Source organism: Oratosquilla oratoria, chromosome 36 (genome assembly GCF_046742065.1).
Source record: "Oratosquilla oratoria isolate Oo_2021 chromosome 36, ASM4674206v1, whole genome shotgun sequence".
NCBI classification, from domain to species: Eukaryota; Metazoa; Arthropoda; class Malacostraca; order Stomatopoda; family Squillidae; genus Oratosquilla; species Oratosquilla oratoria.
The window spans coordinates 16,721,358-16,742,785 of record NC_134812.1 but is presented as its reverse complement, the minus strand read 5'-3'; the positions used below and the strand labels follow the sequence as shown (position 1 = coordinate 16,742,785).

Genomic DNA, 21,428 nt, shown 5'->3' with positions numbered 1-21,428 from the left:
GATTAAAAACTAATGTATTTACCTAGTTGTATTTTACGGGACTAGAGCTATGCTTGTTTTGACCCATTTTTAAATTTCTCCACATCCAGTTTGCTTTTGAATTCATGTATAGTTCAGGCATTAACTGTTTCACTGTTCAATTTGCTCCAGACATGGAATATCACCATTGTTATCAAATCCCTCTGATTCCAGCAGCCTCTCATAATGACCAAGGGAAGGCAGAAATACTGCAGCAACAGATCTGTTCAATTTTTAACAAGGAACCATTGGTCCAATTCCTCAGTCACTACCAGTATGCAGTTGCTAACCTATTACTTCCTTTTCAATATCAATGTTCTCAAGAAGTTGACATCTCTTTTGATAGATAAATGCTGTAGCCCTAATGAGATCCATTCTAGAATTATTAAAGAACATGCACTGCAGTAGGCCAAGTCTGTGACAATTTTGTACAATAAAAGCAATGAGCTAGGTGATCTATCCCTTGATTGGAAGGAAACCATAATAGCACCAATATATAAGAAAGGACCCAAACAATTGGTATAAAAAAATTGTCTCATTAGTCTCACTGCAATTTTCTGTAAAATACTGGAATCTTAAGGAAAAAATCATCACCCACTTCTATATCAATAAGCTTCTTACTCAACAGTATTACAGCTACTATATTACTTGGACCACTGCTTTGAGGTGGTGGCTGGGGGAGTTCTGGATGTTATATACCTATATACCTGGATTATGCTAAAGCACTTGACAGTCTCCCATCGCTGTCTCCTTTGCAAACTTGAAAACTATGGAATTCAGGGTAAGATACTATCACAGATCATGACCTTTTAGACACGAAGACACCACTTGGTGTTTGTTAATGGAGAGTTATCATTTACAACCCCTGTCTTAAGTGGGATTCCTCAAGGTAATGTCTTGGGACCTATTCTATCATAAATGTGAACAATCTGCCTGAAATCATTAGGCCTACTTCACCTTCAAGCATATGCTTGTGATGTGATGCTGAGGAGCTCTAGTGACCAAAACAATTTGCAAGTGACTTACACATGACTATAATTAATAAGGTTCAACCGACCTAAATTCAAAATCCTGTTGGCAAGATCCTCTCAAAATAATGTACATGCTTATCACTACTATGTAAAGGATTATGCACTGGACCATGTGGAAACAGAAGAAGATCTTGGCATTACAGTGGATTCTGAACAGATATTTGAACATTACATACTTGGGTAGATCAAGCCTGCAAACTTGATGATGGGACTTGCATGTCATGTGTTTTTGTACTAGTCACATGTTTAAATTGTTTTATGTAACCTTTGTCAAAAGGCACTTGGAGTGTGCCCAGGTTGTCTGGTCACCCAGTGGAAGTGGATTTATGCCTTTGACTTAGGCTACCTCCCTTGTAAAGGAGAAAAAGCTATTGTTATATGTATGCATGTATAAATAAAAAAGAAAAGCAGAACAAAAGATACATACCTACACCAAGGGCTTTTTCCCCTTTACAAGGGAGGTAGCCAATGTCAAAGGCATTATCCACTCCCACCCATTTCATCCCCACATACTCCACTCCCATTCACCACCCCTCCCTCCATCTTTTCTTGGCTCTTCCTGAATGATGGATCATCCCTGCGTCTCGCCCACTGCTGTAGGTCAGAAGCAATGCAGCAAAACACAGCATATCCACAGCAAGCCTCCTTTATTCAATGGATGACTCCCCTCTCTGTCTCCTCATGCAGAAAAAGAGAAGATGGGGAGAAATCCCTTTGGGCTGTGTCAAAATAATCACACATATTCCCACATTACCCATTCCCCACCCACTCCCTTCCACACATCACAGCATTATCCATACACAACCATTCTCCATTCACTCCTATCTTCTGTCTTCTCCCTTGCTTCCTCAACAGACATTCCCCTCTTTCCCAATGCCCCTTTTACCCCATCCATCCATCTCATCCTTGATTTCTGAAACCCAAGAAATTTGAGAAACAAAAGGTAAAGGAGGCAAGACAGATGTAAAATGGGGGAGGAGTATGACAGAAAATTATGAAAGCAATATAAAGATATTTTAGAAGGAAATTAAGAGAGGAAAGGGAGGCGAGTCAAGTAGAGAAGAAAAGGTAAAAAGCACATGAAAATCCATGTGAACAAGCTGTATAAACACGGTAAAGGAAACATGGACTGGAGGTGAAGCTTTTATTCCTTACGTTTCGTCAGACGAAACGTCAGGAATAAAGCTTCACCTCCAGTCCATGTTTCCTTTACCGTGTTTATACGTAAAAAGCACAGATGTGGTGGTAAGGGGGAAGATGGGTGGAGTATTTTAGAGAGCTGTTGAATGTGGAGGATAGGAAGGGATTGGTGATAGCAGTGCGAGGTGCTAGGAAAATGACAGTAATGGGAAAGGAAAATAGAGAAATAAGAAAAGATGAGGTGCAAGTAACTCTGAAAATTATTAAAACATGCAAGGCACCTGGGTTAGATAGGTGTTATTCAGAGTGAAGAAGGGAGGTACAGTGATAGTGGATTGCCTAATGAGGTTGTTTAATAAGTGTCTAAGGGAGGGTAGTGTGATAGAGGAATGCAGGAGTGTATAGTTCAGCTTAAGGTAAAAGGGGACTAATGTGAATGTAGTATTTTCAGAGGGATCACTTTGTTGAAGTGTAGGTGGGAAGGGTTATGAAACAGTTTTAAACCAGAAGATTAGGAGAGGAACAATGTGGGTTCACAAAAGGCAGGGGTTGCATGGATCAGATTTTTGGGCCTTTATGGATTTGGAAAATGCTTTTTACAGAGTAGACAGGATTGCACTGTGGGAGGTTTTGCAGATTATGGTATTGGGGGAAAGCTGTTAAGGGCATTAATGAATTTTCATAAGAATAATACAGGTTGCATCAGAGTAGGAAATGGAAAGAGAGTGGTTTTATGTAAAGGTAGGACTGCATGCATCAGGGATGTGTCATGTTGCCATGGCTGTTCAATGTGTACATGGATGGGGGTGTTGCAGGAGGTAAAGGTGAGGGTAATGGCCTGGGGACTGGAGATGGTTAAAGAAAAGGGAGAGAAGTAGGAGGTGAGCCAGCTGCTCACTACACTGCACTTGTGGCAGGGTCAAAGGGAAGATATGGAGTTTAGGAAGGTATGCAAATGGAGAAAGATGAAGGTAAATATGGGTAAAAGTAAGGTGATGAGATATAGAAGAGAATAGAGTGGTAGAGTTGGAAGCAAGTCTAAAAGGAGAGAAGCTGAAGGAAGTGGATAGCTTTAGGTATTTGGGGTCGGATGTGGCAGGAAAGAGGAGAGGAGGTAGAAGCAAATTGTTCATTGAGGGAAGCAGATAAATGCCTTGGAGGAGTAAAAAGTGTTATGAGAAATAGGTATCTGGTATTGGATGCAAAGAGGAGAGTGTATGAAGGGATGATTGTGCCAATGTATAGGGCAGAGTGGAATTTAAGAGAGGGAAAGGAAAAAATTAAATGTGTTTGAGATGAAATGCCTGAGAAGTATGGTAAGGGTTACTAGGTTGGATCGAGTAAGAAATGAGGAGGTGAGGAGAGCAAAAGTGGAAAAGGAGATCACAGATTGGGCTGATGAGAGTATTGGTAAGGTTTGGACATATGGAAAGAACGAGTGAAGAACGATTAGTAGAGGAGGTGGGGAAGTGACCTTGAAGGGAGGACCGAGGATGAGATGGATAGATAGGATGAAGGGGGCACTGAAAAAGATAGGAATGTCTGATGTGGAAGGATAGGAGAAGACCGGGGATGGGGATGAGTGGAAAGCTATTGTGCATAGATAATACTATTATGCAAAGAAAGGTAGGGCAGGGGATGGGGAGTCCTTATGTGCGATTGACATTTTGACGCGGCCCGAAAGTATTTCTCCCTGACTTCTCTTTTTTTAATATGAGGGCGACGGAGGGGGGTTGCCGATCAAGTGAAGTAGCCTTATTGTGGATGTACGGTGTCTTGCTACATTCCTTCTGAACCAGGACAGTGGTCGGGATACAGGGATGACCTGTCATCCATGAAGAGCTAAAATGAGAGGGGAGAGGGAAAGGGTGATGGAGGGGAGTGTGATGGGCGAGAGTAGGCTCGTGACTTTGACTTGGCTACCTTCCTTGTGAAGGGAAAAAAAAGCTCTTGGTACATAGATAGTCCTACTTTCGATCAGTCAGTACTTGGAACGGCCTACCCACGAAATAATTGAAACTGGAACAAACAATTCATTCAAGTACCGCCTCGACAAAAATCGGAACGCTGCGGAATTTAAATTCAACCCAAACGCGCCACCACCCTCAATCAACACTGGAGATTGTCAGAGCGCAGCAATCGTTTACGATTCCTGTGGACTGTACTTTGTGTATTTATGGTTTCATAGTAACCAAATTACACTGTGCAAAGTAGTCTCTTCTAGACAACATTTGTCAATCATAAGGATGGCTGACTGGTTCATTGTCGACATAAACTTACTGCTCGCAAAATATTCTTCGATTTGACATGTGCTACTGGTTTTGTTGCCACCCAACATTATTTTCAGAAGTGCAAATGTTTTTTACAATATCTAATAACAAATACTTATTTTCATTTACAATTCATAATATGCCTAAAACCTATGTAAACACCGAAATACAATTGAAATTATAGGGAACAAATATCAGTGACCGTTGTCGTTGACTTCTGTCGACATTACGTCACAACCTGCCGTATCAGTTTGTCTACGGCCCTGTTGCATAACTAAGAGATAATACTTAGAACTCCTGCATCAATTAAAACTGCACGTTAATATTGAATATTATTGCATTATATACTAAATATATAATCTGTTGCGTACTTCCCGACCCTTTAACGCAATACATCAAATATTACGGAATTAATCTAATCCCTCAAACCACTCAACTCAATTGTGGAATGCATAATATAATTCCACAGATTATAATGGATAAGCTTGTTAATTTAAACAGGTTGCTTTTCCAATTCGTTCACCATGTGAACTGTGAATTATAGTATTGAAACAATACAATTTATACCACAAGTGACAATGTTCTTTCGAAATGCTCTATCTTGATCCTGAAACAAATCGCGGTAACAAACATTAGCAAAGCAGCCATGACAAATAAAACATCGGTACTACCTAATGATCTAATAACATAATTTGACAAATCTAACTTACCCCTTTCCCAGCTGCTTCCCCAATCTGGTCCATGTATTGCGTAATGCCGTCCATTCGCAAGCCGTCATTTCCTCTTGCAACGGGTTTTCTTTCTCCACGATTCACGTTCATGTTTTCGTATTCTGTAATGTGGCACTAATTATTAGTATAAATAAGTCACACTTTCATAAATGATGAATACAAAAGCAAACAATTTGATTAAACAACCAACCTTAGAACGTTTAAGCTACTGATATTCTGCTCAATGCTTCTTGGACAACTGATTGAGACTGAAAATGGTGAATATTTTCTTTTTTCAACCACAATTACTTCATATTATTCTTACCGAATGAATAATATTTTTTTATTTCCTCTTATCAACCAGAATTCTTCAATAATATATACACATGGCAAGTAATAAGATAATGTGTAAATAAACTACAATCCTATTTAAATTTTTGCGAGCAGATTCAAAACGAGTCTAAAGCATACCCGTTTTCTTTGTTATTAGTTAAATACATATTTTTTCATACAAGGTTTACCAGTGTAGTGCCACACTTGGCAAGTACGATTGATTATTTTAGTTAATGCATGGGCGAGATATATAACGCGCCTTCATGAAATTGTGTCTATTCCTGAGCACCACGGATGGGATGACAATTATTCAAATATATATCTACATAGTGTTGACTGGGAAATCCTCCTTTAATTCAGATTGTTTTGATTAGTAATCACAAGATGGTTATTGTGTTTTGGTGTCACAATCCCAATCACTAAGCCAAATATATATTTTAGAACACGTGGTAGCTCGTGATCAACACACGATTTTTCATTCCAATACCCCCCTTTTAGGCCGTTTTTGTGTTACGTTATATTTTACAAGTTGTTTTACTGATCTATGAGACGATATTATTTTGATTCTTATCCACAATTATAATAGACATTTGCTTCCTTAATTTGTGTTCAATGTAAAATAAACATGATACGAATAATACGTAATTATATTCATAGCAAATACGGGCGTGGGGGACATGTAACATTTCCACTCCGTGTAAGATCATTTGTCTCTTTTTTCCTTGAGTTTCCTATCCAATTCCACACTGATTTGAACTGCTTAAAAGTTAGTAATAAAAAAAGTACCCTGGATATATATGAATAATTTATGACAGTGGTATCGGAAAGGGGCAATGCAACGCCCTTATTGGCGCGAATAGAATATGTGGGTATTACGTCTCTAACCCCTAAGCTAACCTAACCCGTATACTAATCTAATCACACAATCTTTCTTTATCGATGGGAGAGAACGCTCTCGGCCCTAACCTCACAAACGATTTCTTATTAGTTCCTATAACCGAGTACAAAGTATTCTTCCGATCACCATGAACCTCTCTATCCGTGTTTTTTTTTTATGTAATTTCCCTACCCCATTATGTCCCTGTTGTGATGGAATCTCGCATCAGAATCACACTACATAATAAAATGTAATAAATTACTAACTACCATCACAATAAGTTCCATTAATTCCAATCATATTTCACTAAACCACTTGAACCTACCTGTTGTGATGGAACCTCGCATCACAATGACTAACTATCAGGGTTGCCAGGTGGTTCCAACATTTTGTGGCATTAATTTGTGTGAATTTTGGCTCTTTTGGCAACACTAATGCCCAATTTGGCAAGTATTTTGGCAATAAAAAAATATATATACATATATATATATATATATATATATACACATATATATATATATATATATATATATATATATATAGAGAGAGAGAGAGAGAGAGAGAGAGTGGAGTAGTTACTTGAAAATGGAAAAATATTCTTCTACTTCATCTCTATGAAAACCAAGAATCTTTATCAATGTAAAACCAATAAATTGGAAATAAGTAACTACATACCAGTAATTAAAGATAAGGGATAAAGTCTAGACATGTGTCCAGACACATTTTTTTGAAAATGATTAAGTCATAGGCAGGAGGAAATACAGAAATAAGTACAAAACTAAAGTTTTTTTATTCCAGGAATTAGGCAATTTCTCCATCAATATGAAACCTCTTACCATCTTCATCCACATCAAAACTAGGTTAATCATACATATACTAACATAAAAAAATCTGTATAAATAAAGTTTGATTCCTTCCATTATCCAGCAAAATTTATCAAAGACATCTTATCTCAAAAGACAATGGAACAAAAATTGACCCATACTATTTGGTATTTTAACTAAAATATATAATAGAAAATAAAAGTTTGATTCCTTCTATTATCCAGCAAAATTTATCAAGACATTTCATAAGACACTTACTAAAATTGACTCATGTATTGTATCTAGGTATGTTATAGAAAATAAAGCTTGATTCCTTCCATTATCCAGCAAAATTTATAAAAAAAAAATTTGTTCATAAGACACTAGAACAAAAATTGACTCATACTATTTGGTATTTTAATAAAAGATATATCATATAGAATAAATAAAGTTTGATTCCTTCCATTATGTAGCAAAATTTATCAAAACATTTCAATAAATGTATTATAGAAATAGCCTCTTTGTCCGCTTTACATACTCAGTCACCTTTAGAGCATAAAATTATCATCATCCATATCAAGTATTCCTTGATATGGTCAAGTATTCCTTCTACCTGTTCTTCTTGTGTTTGATCTTGTGGCTTATTATACATACATTGAAGTTTTGTAGCATGTCGTCTGTCACTGTGAAATTTCTGCAACACGAGTTACTTGTTATTAAATGAGATTTTATCATCAGAATGCTGTTCAAAAGGCCACAGCTAATTTTGTTTCTTAATTTACTTTTCATAATTGTGACATGGCTGAACATTCTTTCTACAAATGCATTTGATATAGGCAAAGACAAAGCAGACAAAACTAAAGTTGCAATATCTCGAAAGCAAGGTGAGCCAATGGCATTTGTGTGATTGTATATATAACACCAAATTTGGCATTTTTATGGCAAAACTACAAAAGTGCCATGAGAATTTGGCAGTTTTTTAAGAGATAGCCATTTTATGGCACATTTTGCCAAATTTGGCACCACCTGGCAACCCTGCTAACTACGCGTCATACGGGCCGGGTGCCACGATTATGTTCGTATCTCTTGACGAAGGCCCCGTCTAATACTTCGTAATACATCTCAAGATTCCGCTACTTCGTTTCGTGATGGAACATTTAGGTGTTAAAAACACCATAAAATATTCCTCTAATGGAATCCTGTACTGGAGGGTGGAAATTTTCTCCTAAATTTAAGGTTCCTAATCGGTTCTTACACACAAATACATCCTCATGACGTAATGGAAGGGTGGAGTGAGAGCTGTAATGTCCACCATGCCCACTCGCAATTAAGCACATAGAACTTCAAATAATAATAATGATAATAATAATAATGGTAGTAGTAGTAATAATGATAATAATAGCAAATTAAAAACCTGACATTACACCAGTTTAATTTCATTACACGTTAGAATAGAATTGAAATTTCCATTATCACAATTACACCACCTGTTTACAATTAGATAATGTAGATATGAGAAGTAGTTCATACGTTGCTTTATGTTCTGTAAGATCTACAATGCAGAAGGATTGGGGGACGTTCGTCACGGCGGAGGTTGTCACGATTCGTATATGCTTCCATTTTTTGTTTGGTAATAGACTGGACGTCCTTGTTGGAAAAGCCGTGAACTCAGTCATAGGTAGAACGGGATCACGGTGAAAAAGAAGGAAATGCGGGGAATCTCGTAGTACTCTGGTAAGCTGAGTTGTAGGCCAACACTATTGTTCGACGGGTGATATGGCGTTATAGTGTGGTGTTTATGTTCGCCATTTCCAACACCTCCTTGAACATTTCGTTCATGAACTCCCCTCCCCCGTGTTAGATCACCTGCTTAGGAGCACCATGTAGGGACAGCATAAGGATGATGAAAGCCCGAACTACCGTCCACGCTTTTTGGAACTTATGGGTATAGCGACTAAGGATCAGGTCGGGACATCCACTGCTGTATGTGCTTCGCACCGTGTTGGTTTATGAACCCTGGTAGCATTCGTCTATTTTCTTACAATTCAGCTTGAAGTTTAAGGTTTTCATTCTCTATCCTAGTTCTCTCAGTTTCTTCCCTTTTACCTTCAGCTTCTATTCTAGCTATCTGTGACTTCAACCGCAATTCGTTTAATCGAGATTCACCCTTCTCTCTATTCTCTTCCACTTCTTCCTCACTTTCTGAAGTGACAGGCTCTCTTGCTGTCCCTCCTTCATCTTTCGTCGACCCCTTTTCATCTCGATTTCGCACCATTGCCACCACAATACTCACTAATTCTGCTATATTCGCATCATGGGCATGATTAGCCTCTAGACATCGTGCCACCAGCTTCAACTCGGTTACGGTAAGACTTTGAATTTCCCTCTCTGTGGGTTGTCTTGTTACAAACTCCCATACCTACTCTTCGTTTGACCACCTTATTTTCTCACACAACTGATCCTATCTCATACTAAAGTTCTTGTTGGTAATGCTTTCACTTTACCGTGAAAATCCTGGAAATGCGGCGCCAATTTATTGATTCGAATCTTACGAATACTTCTGACTTGTAACATAAAGATATTCTATGATTATATGAATGATTCCCAAGACCCTATGTCTTTGGGTTAATCTGTTCACAGTATCAACGGATATGTCGCCATACACTTTTATTTGTCACGAAATGTGAAAAAAAAAACAATTGGAAAGTTTATCGTTATAGTGAATAGGAATAACAAGATAATTTTAAATATTTTTCCAAGTTCTTCACAATTCTTAACGGGGGTGAAAGAGAAACAATTATCAAGAGATTCACTGTCTAGGCTTCCCGCGTCACTGTCATAGACATCACACATAATCTAAATTAATTACTAGCTGAGTTAAATATACAAACAGGGGGAGGGTTGGACTTACTTAATTTGTAGCCGGAGCATCTCCACTCCGTCCAATAGGACTGCCTATCTAACACTTACTTAGAACGCACGTGAAGCAGCCCTTCTTCCTGTACAAAATCAACTCTGATCGGTCCATAGAACCAGCGTCTATGGAGTTTGAACCTGATTGGCCAAGACAGGCTAAACGTATTGCCCAAGCTTGGTGACACTTCTCGAACAAATACGACAGAAACGTCTTACACATTACCTTGAAATAATACATAAGTTTGTATTGTATCAACAGAAAAAAAAACATAAAACTTATTTGGTTTGATATGATTACAGATTAATATACAAAATAATAATGCATCTTACCATGCTAAACATGATTCAAAAGAGTATTAAGACATCGACCCAAAACGTTTTCGATCTCCCTACGTGTGACGTCGAAAACGTAGCGCTCACTTCTCGTACATAGAACACCTGACGTCTTTTCACCCAAAATAATAATTTTCATACATTACATATATAGGATACTCATATCTAAAACTATATATATATATATATATATATATATATATTTATATATATATATATATATACATACATATACATATATATATATATATATATATATATATATATATATATATATGAGAGAGAATGTGGGTGGGGAAGGGCAAACGAAGATGTGTTAGGAATAGAGTTTATTGCCCTAACGTTGCGACCAACTTGGTCTTCTTCAGAGGACTACAGCATTACAAACGGATCACAATTCTTATATTCGTAGTGAGAGGGAACCCGCCAAGGTATGAGCGTCATGTTTTCCCTTTGGCTAACGATTTAATTATTAGGACACTTGCTGCTTTCGAGAGGCATTTAAATCCGTCTCTGTCGTTGTTGTTCTTGTTGGCGGCGATATGTGCAGCTTCCACAGTTTTTCTCATTTTCTTCTCAAATCCCTCGTGTAGAATTTCTGCGTTGTTCCAATCAGGTAGATGTCCACATTTGTCCAGGTGACGAACCAGGGAGTTAGATGTTCTATGAGCCCTGAGATCGTTTTTGTGCTCATTCAAGCGTTTATTGAACCCTCGACCTGACTCACCGAAATAAGATGATGGACAACCGTTGCATGGAATACGGTAAATGACACTGAGATTATTACGCATATTATTATGTTTCTTAAATATTTTTCCTATTTTATTGGAAGATATTTTTGCTATATTTATTCCACCTTTTAACAAATAATCATCAATAGCTATGGTGTTTATAGAATTAGGGACAGAAATAAAATGAGACTTATCCTTTCCCGGGGTTCGGGACGTTTGAGCCATCGTAGATCTTCTTGGCTTTCCTCGTTGTCCTGGTGATCAAACCTCCGGGGTATTTCAGCTTCCTAAAGGTATTCTTGATGTAAGTAAGTTCATCCTCTAGGAATTCTTCACTGCAGATACGAAAAGCTCTGAGAAAGAAACCTATTAGAACACCCGTTTTAACACGTCTGCTGTGTGCTGAAAAATAATGGACAAAGTCGTCCCTATTGGTGGGTTTCCTGTACACCGAGAAACTTACCTGTTGAGAACCTCTGTGTATCAACGTGTCTAAAAATGGTAAATTACACTCTTTTTCTAGTTCAACTGTGAATTGAATGTCTTTATTCACAGCGTTGAGTCTTCTCAACTTATTTTCTATATTAGTTCTTTTTGGCATCACCACGATTATGTCATCCACGTATCTTAACCAAGTGGTACCTCTTCCCATGATGTTGATGTATTTGTCCATTTCTAATACTTCCATGAATAAACATGCCATGACAGCAGATAATGGACTCCCCATTGCGAGACCTCTAATCTGTTTAAATTCAATGTTGTTAAACATAAAATAACCAAATTTGACACACATGGAAATAAGTTTTATATAATCAGATCTTGGGACTGGAAGGATATCATCATCGATATCTGTTGTTACTTTCTTCACTGCTTCTAGGGCATCAAAAATAGAAACATTTGTGAATAACGCTGTTATATCGAAGCTTGCCAACTTTTTATCACTTACATTCAGATCCTTAAGTCTCTGGATCAGGTCGGAAGAATTTCTTAAATGGGCCCCGCTGATGGAACCGATGACGTTGGAAAGGGGTTTTGCCAGACATTTCGCTAGTCTGTGCGGAGCGCTACCAATCCCTGAAGTTATGGGCCTCATGGGGATATTTACCTTATGTACTTTAGGAAGACCGTGCATTAACGGGGGTTTTGGAGCTTCTTCTAGTAATCCTAACAACTTTTTTCCCCTGGTTGATTTACGTAGGATTTTTCTCGCTTCTGTTGAATCAACATACGAAAGACAACCGGCCGGCAACGCTGATATAGAATCAGCAAGATTCAACACAGAAGCGAGAAAAATCCTACGTAAATCAACCAGGGGAAAAAAGTTGTTAGGATTACTAGAAGAAGCTCCAAAACCCCCGTTAATGCACGGTCTTCCTAAAGTACATAAGGTAAATATCCCCATGAGGCCCATAACTTCAGGGATTGGTAGCGCTCCGCACAGACTAGCGAAATGTCTGGCAAAACCCCTTTCCAACGTCATCGGTTCCATCAGCGGGGCCCATTTAAGAAATTCTTCCGACCTGATCCAGAGACTTAAGGATCTGAATGTAAGTGATAAAAAGTTGGCAAGCTTCGATATAACAGCGTTATTCACAAATGTTTTCTATTTTTGATGCCCTAGAAGCAGTGAAGAAAGTAACAACAGATATCGATGATGATATCCTTCCAGTCCCAAGATCTGATTATATAAAACTTATTTCCATGTGTGTCAAATTTGGTTATTTTATGTTTAACAACATTGAATTTAAACAGATTAGAGGTCTCGCAATGGGGAGTCCATTATCTGCTGTCATGGCATGTTTATTCATGGAAGTATTAGAAATGGACAAATACATCAACATCATGGGAAGAGGTACCACTTGGTTAAGATACGTGGATGACATAATCGTGGTGATGCCAAAAAGAACTAATATAGAAAATAAGTTGAGAAGACTCAACGCTGTGAATAAAGACATTCAATTCACAGTTGAACTAGAAAAAGAGTGTAATTTACCATTTTTAGACACGTTGATACACAGAGGTTCTCAACAGGTAAGTTTCTCGGTGTACAGGAAACCCACCAATAGGGACGACTTTGTCCATTATTTTTCAGCACACAGCAGACGTGTTAAAACGGGTGTTCTAATAGGTTTCTTTCTCAGAGCTTTTCGTATCTGCAGTGAAGAATTCCTAGAGGATGAACTTACTTACATCAAGAATACCTTTAGGAAGCTGAAATACCCCGGAGGTTTGATCACCAGGACAACGAGGAAAGCCAAGAAGATCTACGATGGCTCAAACGTCCGAACCCCGGGAAAGGATAAGTCTCATTTTATTTCTGTCCCTAATTCTATAAACACCATAGCTATTGATGATTATTTGTTAAAAGGTGGAATAAATATAGCAAAAATATCTTCCAATAAAATAGGAAAAATATTTAAGAAACATAATAATATGCGTAATAATCTCAGTGTCATTTACCGTATTCCATGCAACGGTTGTCCATCATCTTATTTCGGTGAGTCAGGTCGAGGGTTCAATAAACGCTTGAATGAGCACAAAAACGATCTCAGGGCTCATAGAACATCTAACTCCCTGGTTCGTCACCTGGACAAATGTGGACATCTACCTGATTGGAACAACGCAGAAATTCTACACGAGGGATTTGAGAAGAAAATGAGAAAAACTGTGGAAGCTGCACATATCGCCGCCAACAAGAACAACAACGACAGAGACGGATTTAAATGCCTCTCGAAAGCAGCAAGTGTCCTAATAATTAAATCGTTAGCCAAAGGGAAAACATGACGCTCATACCTTGGCGGGTTTCCCTCTCACTACGAATATAAGAATTGTGATCCGTTTGTAATGCTGTAGTCCTCTGAAGAAGACCAAGTTGGTCGCAACGTTAGGGCAATAAACTCTATTCCTAACACATCTTCGTTTGCCCTTCCCCACCCACATTCTCTCTCATTTGTCTGAAATAATCTTAAATATATATATATATATATATGTATATATATATGTATATGTACATATATATATATAGTATATATATTTGTTTTTATCATTTGACAATTTTTGGAAATAGACTCATCCACTGGGATTCGAACCCTTGCCTATGCGGCTTACGTCTATATCTTTATCTTTAACATATATATATATATATATATAATATATATATGTATACACATATATACATATATATATATATATATATATATATATATATATTTATATATATATGATTGTGTGTATGTGTACACACACACACACACACTCACACGTCGGTCGGGGTGGCAGGGAGGTCTGGACTCCGATAATATCTTCAAATTTTGAGGATCACAACGACAAGGAAGTACCTGTGTTGTATTAATAGGGAAGGGGAAAGCTCGTGGTGTAGTGGGAAGGTGAAGAAAAAGGAGAAGGGGGGAGATTACTGAGGAAAATGGAAGTAAATGAGGAAGGGGAAGATTGGGTCCGGGAAGTCAAACGGCATGTTAACAAAAGACGGTCAGACGATAATGGCGAAGTCGAAGAGATTAGTAAGAATGTAAAAATGAGAAATATAGACTACAAGAATAAAGGAAGAAAAGGAAAAGGTAAATGAAATATTAGAAGTAGTTCAAGAAGATGAATCAGAAACAGGTAAAAAAAAAAAAAAAAATAGAAGAAATATGTAGATTAGGGAAATGCTTGCTTGTGGTAGTCCTTCGGTAACGAAGATGACGTACTTATCCTCTGAATGATGATTAGTAAAAGGATTAGAATTGTAGTTACACTAAAAACAATAATAGCAGTAGTAAACAGCAGTATCAGCATTAATCATGGTTTAATGCTTATTTCATCTTTGGTATAGTAGTTTTGATATAAGTTTTAGGATCTAGTTTCTTTGAAGGTGAATTCTTTGGTGACTTCTTAGGCCAAACTCGGAGGCACAGATCCTACCGCAAGTGGGACAGGGAATTCCTTGTGCCGGGTTAACAAGACCTCGTGCCATGCGTTCATGTCTGCGGTTTTGTCGCTCGATCCTGATATTCGTGCGAGCAGCTTCAAATATGTCGACAGCCTGATGGACTGTTAATCTCCAGCTTTCTCGGTCACTGGCCAGAGTTTCAAGTTGGTCAACAGAGATGTTGCATTGTTTGAGGGTGGCCTTTATTTGGTCTTTAAACCGCTTTTTTTTGGTCCTCCCGGAAAGCGGTTTCCATCCCTCAGCTCGCCGTATAGTATTTGACGTGAGAGGCGACATTCAGGCATTCTGATCACATGACCGATCCACCGGAGCTGGCGACGTACTATCATTGATTCAATACTGATGGTTGAAGCATTTTGTAAGATAGTTACATGAGAGATTCGGTCACGCCATGTGATGTTAAGGATAGTTTGAAGACAGCGTATATGAAACCTGTCAAGTCTTCTGATTTGGGCCTTGTATAAGGTTCAAGTTTCACTGCCAAATAGTAAGATGGATAGACAGATTGCCTGATAAACCTTAATTTTAGTCTGCACAGTTAGATCACGGTTTAGGAAGACGCGTTTGGATAATTTTCCAAAGCTTGAGCTTGCCAATCTAATCCTGGTCTGGATTTCATTTTCTGTGTCACAAGTTGCAGAGAGAATGCTGCCGAGATACTTGAAAGACTCAACGGTTTTCAAATCTTCACCACCGATGGTAAATGGTGGTATTGGGACGGCGGTGTTGTGTTGTATTGGGAGCACCTCAGTTTTACTGGCATTGACAACCAGACCACCTGCTGAGTAGATACTATTTACTGTATCCAAATTTCTTTGAAGAGATTGAGGGTTAAGTGCAGGGTAGGCGGCATCATCAGCATATTGCATATAAAAGACATAAGCAGTGCGGGCTTTTGTCTTAGCCTTGAGACGCTGGGGGTTGAACAGGTTACCATCAAGGCGGTAATTGTCAGCTACGCTCTCGTTTACATCAGATTCATACCTTGCAAGTAGAGTGACGACTACTAAATATATGTTGAAGAGGGTAGGTGCAAGGACACACTCTTGTTTGACACCAACGGTAACAGGAAACGAGTTCGAGATATTTCCGCCCAAACAGACACGGGCAGTCATGCCATCATGAAAGCCCTTATGATGGCCATGAATTTAGGGGGCGCCACATTTAACCTAAGCAGCCTTCTAAACCAGAACAACCCCATAGACCCTACATTCGCTGACCGGCTTCCTAACTTACCATTACTTAAAAATCTGGACCTAACACCGTCCTTCACCGAGACCTTAAAGGCTTGCAATAGCCTGAAAAACAATAAAGCACCAGGCCCTGACGGAATCCCGGGAGAGCTCTTCAAGCTTGGTGGCCACATCGTGATGAAACGCCTCCACTTGATGATTCAAATTTTCTGGGAGGCTGGCTACATACCTCAGTCCCTGAAGGACCCCCTGATTGTAATGATCTACAAAAGGAAAGGCCAGAAATCGGAATGCGGGAATTATCGAGGGATATCCCTGCTCGACGTTGCGGGCAAAGTATTTGCACGAATACTCTTATTCCGTCTACTAGACTCTGTCACAGAGACTATCCTGCCTGAATCACAGTGTGGCTTCAGAAAAGACAGAGGTACCACTGACATGATCTTTGTGGCTAGGCAACTGATGGAAAAGAGCAGAGAGCAGAACCAAGATCTATTCATAGCCTTTGTAGACCTTGCAAAAGCTTTCGACACCATCAACAGGGAAATGTTATGGAGGGTGATGGTTAAATGTGGCTGCCCATTAGGGAAATACAATACAGATAAGACCAGACCAATTAAGGTTAAATTCAGGTAAAAAACAACAGCAGAGAATAATAATAATAGAACAATAAAATGGGATTTAGAGGTATAATAGAACAGCAGATGAAAGAACAAACTAAGGACACAGTTATTAAAGTGATGAGGGAGAAGGAGAATATAGTAAGAGACTTAGTGAATAAAAAGAAATGTATAATTATATTAGGGATGGAAGAGAGGTATAATCTAAATAGGACTATAAGAATTAAGGAAGAAAAGGAAAAAGTAAATAAGATATTAGAAGTAGTTCAAGAAGATGAACCAGAAACAGGAAACAAATAGAAGAAATATATAGGCTAGGGAAATACAATACAGATAAGACCAGACCAATTAAGGTTAAATTCAGGTCACAAACAACAGCAGAGAATATCTTAGCAAAAACAGGGAAACTAGCAGACAGTGATCAATATAAACAGGTATGGATAAAAAGAGAAATGAATAAAGAGGAAAGCGAGGATGAGAAAACAAAAAGACTGGAAGCTAAGAAAAAAAAATAGAAAAGAACAGAGTCAGAGAAAGAGAAATTCTATTGGAGAGTAGTGAATATGAAAGTGAGGAAATGGTTCATAGCAGAGAAAAACAGAAGGGAAACAGAAAACACAATGGAAGTAGCAGAAAATTAAAAGTGTCTTACACAAATATAGATGGCTTAATAACAGGCTTGAACGAACTGAATGATTATCTGAAGGAAAAAGAACCGGACATAATGGGAATTATAGAGACAAAATTGAAAGGTCCACTACCACCCAACAGTGTAGGACATGATGCATATAATTATTGGATTAGAAACAGAGGTAAAACAAGGGGGTGGAGTTATGTTCCTGACTAAGAAGGATATAAATGTGAGGAATGTCATATATTAAAAGAATAGAGTAGAGATGATTATGATGGAAGTGGAGGACAAGGATGGGAAGAGCAGGAAGTTTGTGGTAAATTATGTGCCTCCTAGAACGACTTCGTGGGAAGAGAAAAAACACAAAATTATGCCAGAAGACACAAGGATAACACTAAATAAGATAATGGAAGATGGAAGAAGAATAGTTATAATGGGTGACTTTAATTGTAAAGAAATCTGCTGGGAAGAGATGACAGCGAAAGGGTGGAGACGACCTATGGGGATATGTACTACTTGATATGATTATAGAACATACAATGACGCAATGGATAAAAGAGAATACTAGGTATAGAAATGAGGAAGAACCATCGAGACTGGACCTAATAATCACACCAGAACCCGAAATAGTGGACAAGATTGAATATAAGACACCAATAAGTAAAAGTGACCACATATTGGTTGAACTGGAACTAAATGAGGAAAAATACATTTAAAAAAAGAAACAATATAGAAAAGGAAGATTGATGTATGAAAAAAAAGATAGAATAAGATCATTCTTTCAAAAATACTGACTGGGAATGAATACACAAGGAGGAAACAACGGTAGATGAGAAATGGAATGTTTTGACAAAAAATTATAAAGTAGTGGAAAAGTATGTTCCAAGACAAAAACAAGAAAAAGAATATGTAAAGTACTGGTACAACAAAAGATGTAGGGAATTAAAAGACAAAAGGGATAAAGCTTGGATAAAATGGAAAAAAGACAAAAGGCATGAAAAATGGAAAATATATACTAGTTATAGCAATGAATGTGTACAAGTGTACAGAGAAGAAAAGAGAAAATACGAAAAAGATGTCATAGAAAAATGTAAAGATCAACCAAAAATCTTTTACAGATTTGTAAACAACAAACTGAAAAACAAACAAGAATTAGAGAAACTACGGCAAGGAGGATTTGAATACACAGAGGAAATAGAAATGGCAGAAATTAAGAACAAGCATTTTAAATCGGTGTTTACAAGGGAGAACATACAACCCAGAGATATCGAATGGGAGAAGAAAGTCCCCCTATGAAAGAGATAGAAGTATCAAGAAATGAAATAATGAAACACTTGAGTAATCTCGATGTCAGAAAATTGCATGGACCAGATGAAATAGCATACTGGATTTTGAGAGAATGCAGGAATAAACTAACAGACAAAATACATAGTCTAATAAACAGTTCATCGAAAGAAGGAAAAGTCCCAGAAGATTGGAAAAGAGCAAATATAGTACCAATATATAATGAGGGAAACAAGGAAGACCCTACCAACTATAGACCGGTCTCTCTTACAAGTACGGTAGCTAAAATTTGTGAAAGAATGATCAAAATTAGATGGGTTAAGCATTTGGAAAAAAAAAACCTACTAAATCCAAGGCAATTTGGATTTAGACAAGGACGATCATGCGTCACGAACTTAATGTGTCTCTATTCAAGGCTAATAGATGTAATGCAAGAAGAGATGGATGGGCTGATTGTGCATTTTTAGACCTGAAAAAACTTTTGATAAGGTGCCACATAAGAAGTTGCTTAAGAAATTAGAAACTGCAGGAGGAATACAGGACAAACTGCTGAAGTGGATGGAAGACTTCTTGCATGAAAGAAAAATGAGAGTGGTGATAAGAGACAAACATTCTAATTGGGATGAAGTGATAAGTGGTGTTCCACAAAGAACAGTTCTGTACCCAGTGATATTTGCTATATATATTAATTATATGGATAAAGGAGTTGAAAGTTATATTAGCTTCTTTGCGGATGATGCAAAATTGTCGAAAAAAGTGAACACTGTAGAAGATTGTGAGTCGCTACAGAGTGATCTCAATAAAGTATGGGAATGGAGTAGGAAGTGGGAGATGGAGTTCAATATTAAGAAGTGTAGTATAATGGAATTTGGAAGAAGCAAAAAAAGAATAGTGGGATCGTATAAATTGGGAGAAGAAGATATAAAAAAGAAGAAAATGAGAAGGACCTGGGAGTCATTATTATGAATAATATGTCCCCTGAGAAACATATAAACAAAATTTTTGGAGAAACTTATAATTTGATAAGAACAATCAAAGTAGCATTTTTATACCTGGACGAAGAAATGGTGAAGAAAATACTAGTCACTTTGATAAGACAAACATTGGAATATGCAGCAACGACGTGGTCACCAAGTACAAAAAAATGTATAACAAAACTTGAAAGAACACAAAGAGCAATTACAAGATTGGCACCAACACTCTCAAAACTATTATATGAAGAGAGGCTAGCAAAACATGAGCTACAGACATTAGAGCAAAGAAGAGAGAGAGGAGACTTGATAACTATTTGGAGAATCATGAAAGGCATAGAAACTATTGATAGAGAGGATCTAATAAAATGGAATAGTAGATATACAAGAGGACACGGAAAGAAAATCAAGAAAGACAGTTATAGAAGAGACCTGAAAAAGAACAGCTTTCCCCACAGAGTAATAGACATTTGGAACAAGTTAGATGAGAAAGTGGTGTGTGCAAAAACAATACATGAATTTAAAAACAGTCTAGATAAAATGAGATATGAAGACGGGACACCACGAGCATAGCTCCCCTTCCCGTAAAATACAACTAGGTAAATACACACACACACACACAAACACACACACACACACACACACACACACACACACACACACACACACACACACACACACACACACACACACACACACACACACCTCTCATGGCGCTGTGGTTAGAGCTCTGGCCTGCCACTACGGAGGTCCGGGTTCGATCCTCGCCCGGGGCTGAAATAATATCAGTATCGCAGCGCTGAGGGGTGTTACTCTAACTCTCGTGGGCGGGGAGTTGGGGGTGTGTGTGTGTGCAAGGTCATAGCATTACCCATAGATCGGACCTACGAGCTCTGAGCTCTCTTCCAGGAGGGAAATAGCTGTCGATCACGAGTCCAACACGTGATCCAAAGACCAAGTGAATACACACACACACACACACACACACACACACACACACACACACACACACACACACACACACACACACACACACACACACACACACACACGACTCGGTGGCGTGGTTGGTAGAGCACTGGACTGCCAAGTACGGTGGTGCTCGCAGTACCTGGTTCGAATCCTGCCCAGGACCGAAATTATTTCGGTATCGCTGCGCTTCGGGTCGTTACTCTGACTCTCGTGGGCGGGGAGTTGGGTGTGTGTGTGTGTAAGGTCATAGCATTACCCATAGATCGGTCATACGAGCTCTGAGCTCTCTTCCGGGAGGGAAATAGCTGTCGATCACGAGTCCAACATGTGATTCAAAGACCAAGGTGAACACACACACACACACACACACACACACACACACACACACACACACACACACACACACACACACACACACACACACACACACACCCACACACACACACACACACACACACACACACACACACACACACACACACACACACACACACACACACACACACACACACACACACACACATATATATATATATATATATATATATATATATATATATATATATATATATATATATATGTACATATACATATATATCATATAAGGAAGCCCATGAAGACAGGAGTTCGAAATCTGCATTTT

General features: G+C 38.3%; 1 protein-coding gene across 3 annotated transcripts in view; it reads right to left on the bottom strand.

Annotated features, from left to right (window-relative positions):
* Positions 1-5,504, bottom strand: part of LOC143019019 (uncharacterized) — a 36,423-nt gene extending 30,919 nt beyond the window's left edge. For 2 of the 3 annotated variants that reach the window (XM_076174719.1, XM_076174721.1), the window contains exons 1-2: positions 5,381-5,504; positions 5,170-5,291 (exon numbers count right to left, since the gene is read on the bottom strand). In XM_076174719.1, the coding sequence (XP_076030834.1) occupies positions 5,170-5,280 (111 nt within the window). In that variant the 5' untranslated portion in view covers positions 5,281-5,291; positions 5,381-5,504. Of the gene's footprint in view, positions 1-5,169; positions 5,305-5,380 lie in introns of all 3 variants that reach the window. The other variant, XM_076174720.1, reaches the window with a different exon arrangement.
* Positions 5,505-21,428: the final 15,924 nt, after the last annotated feature.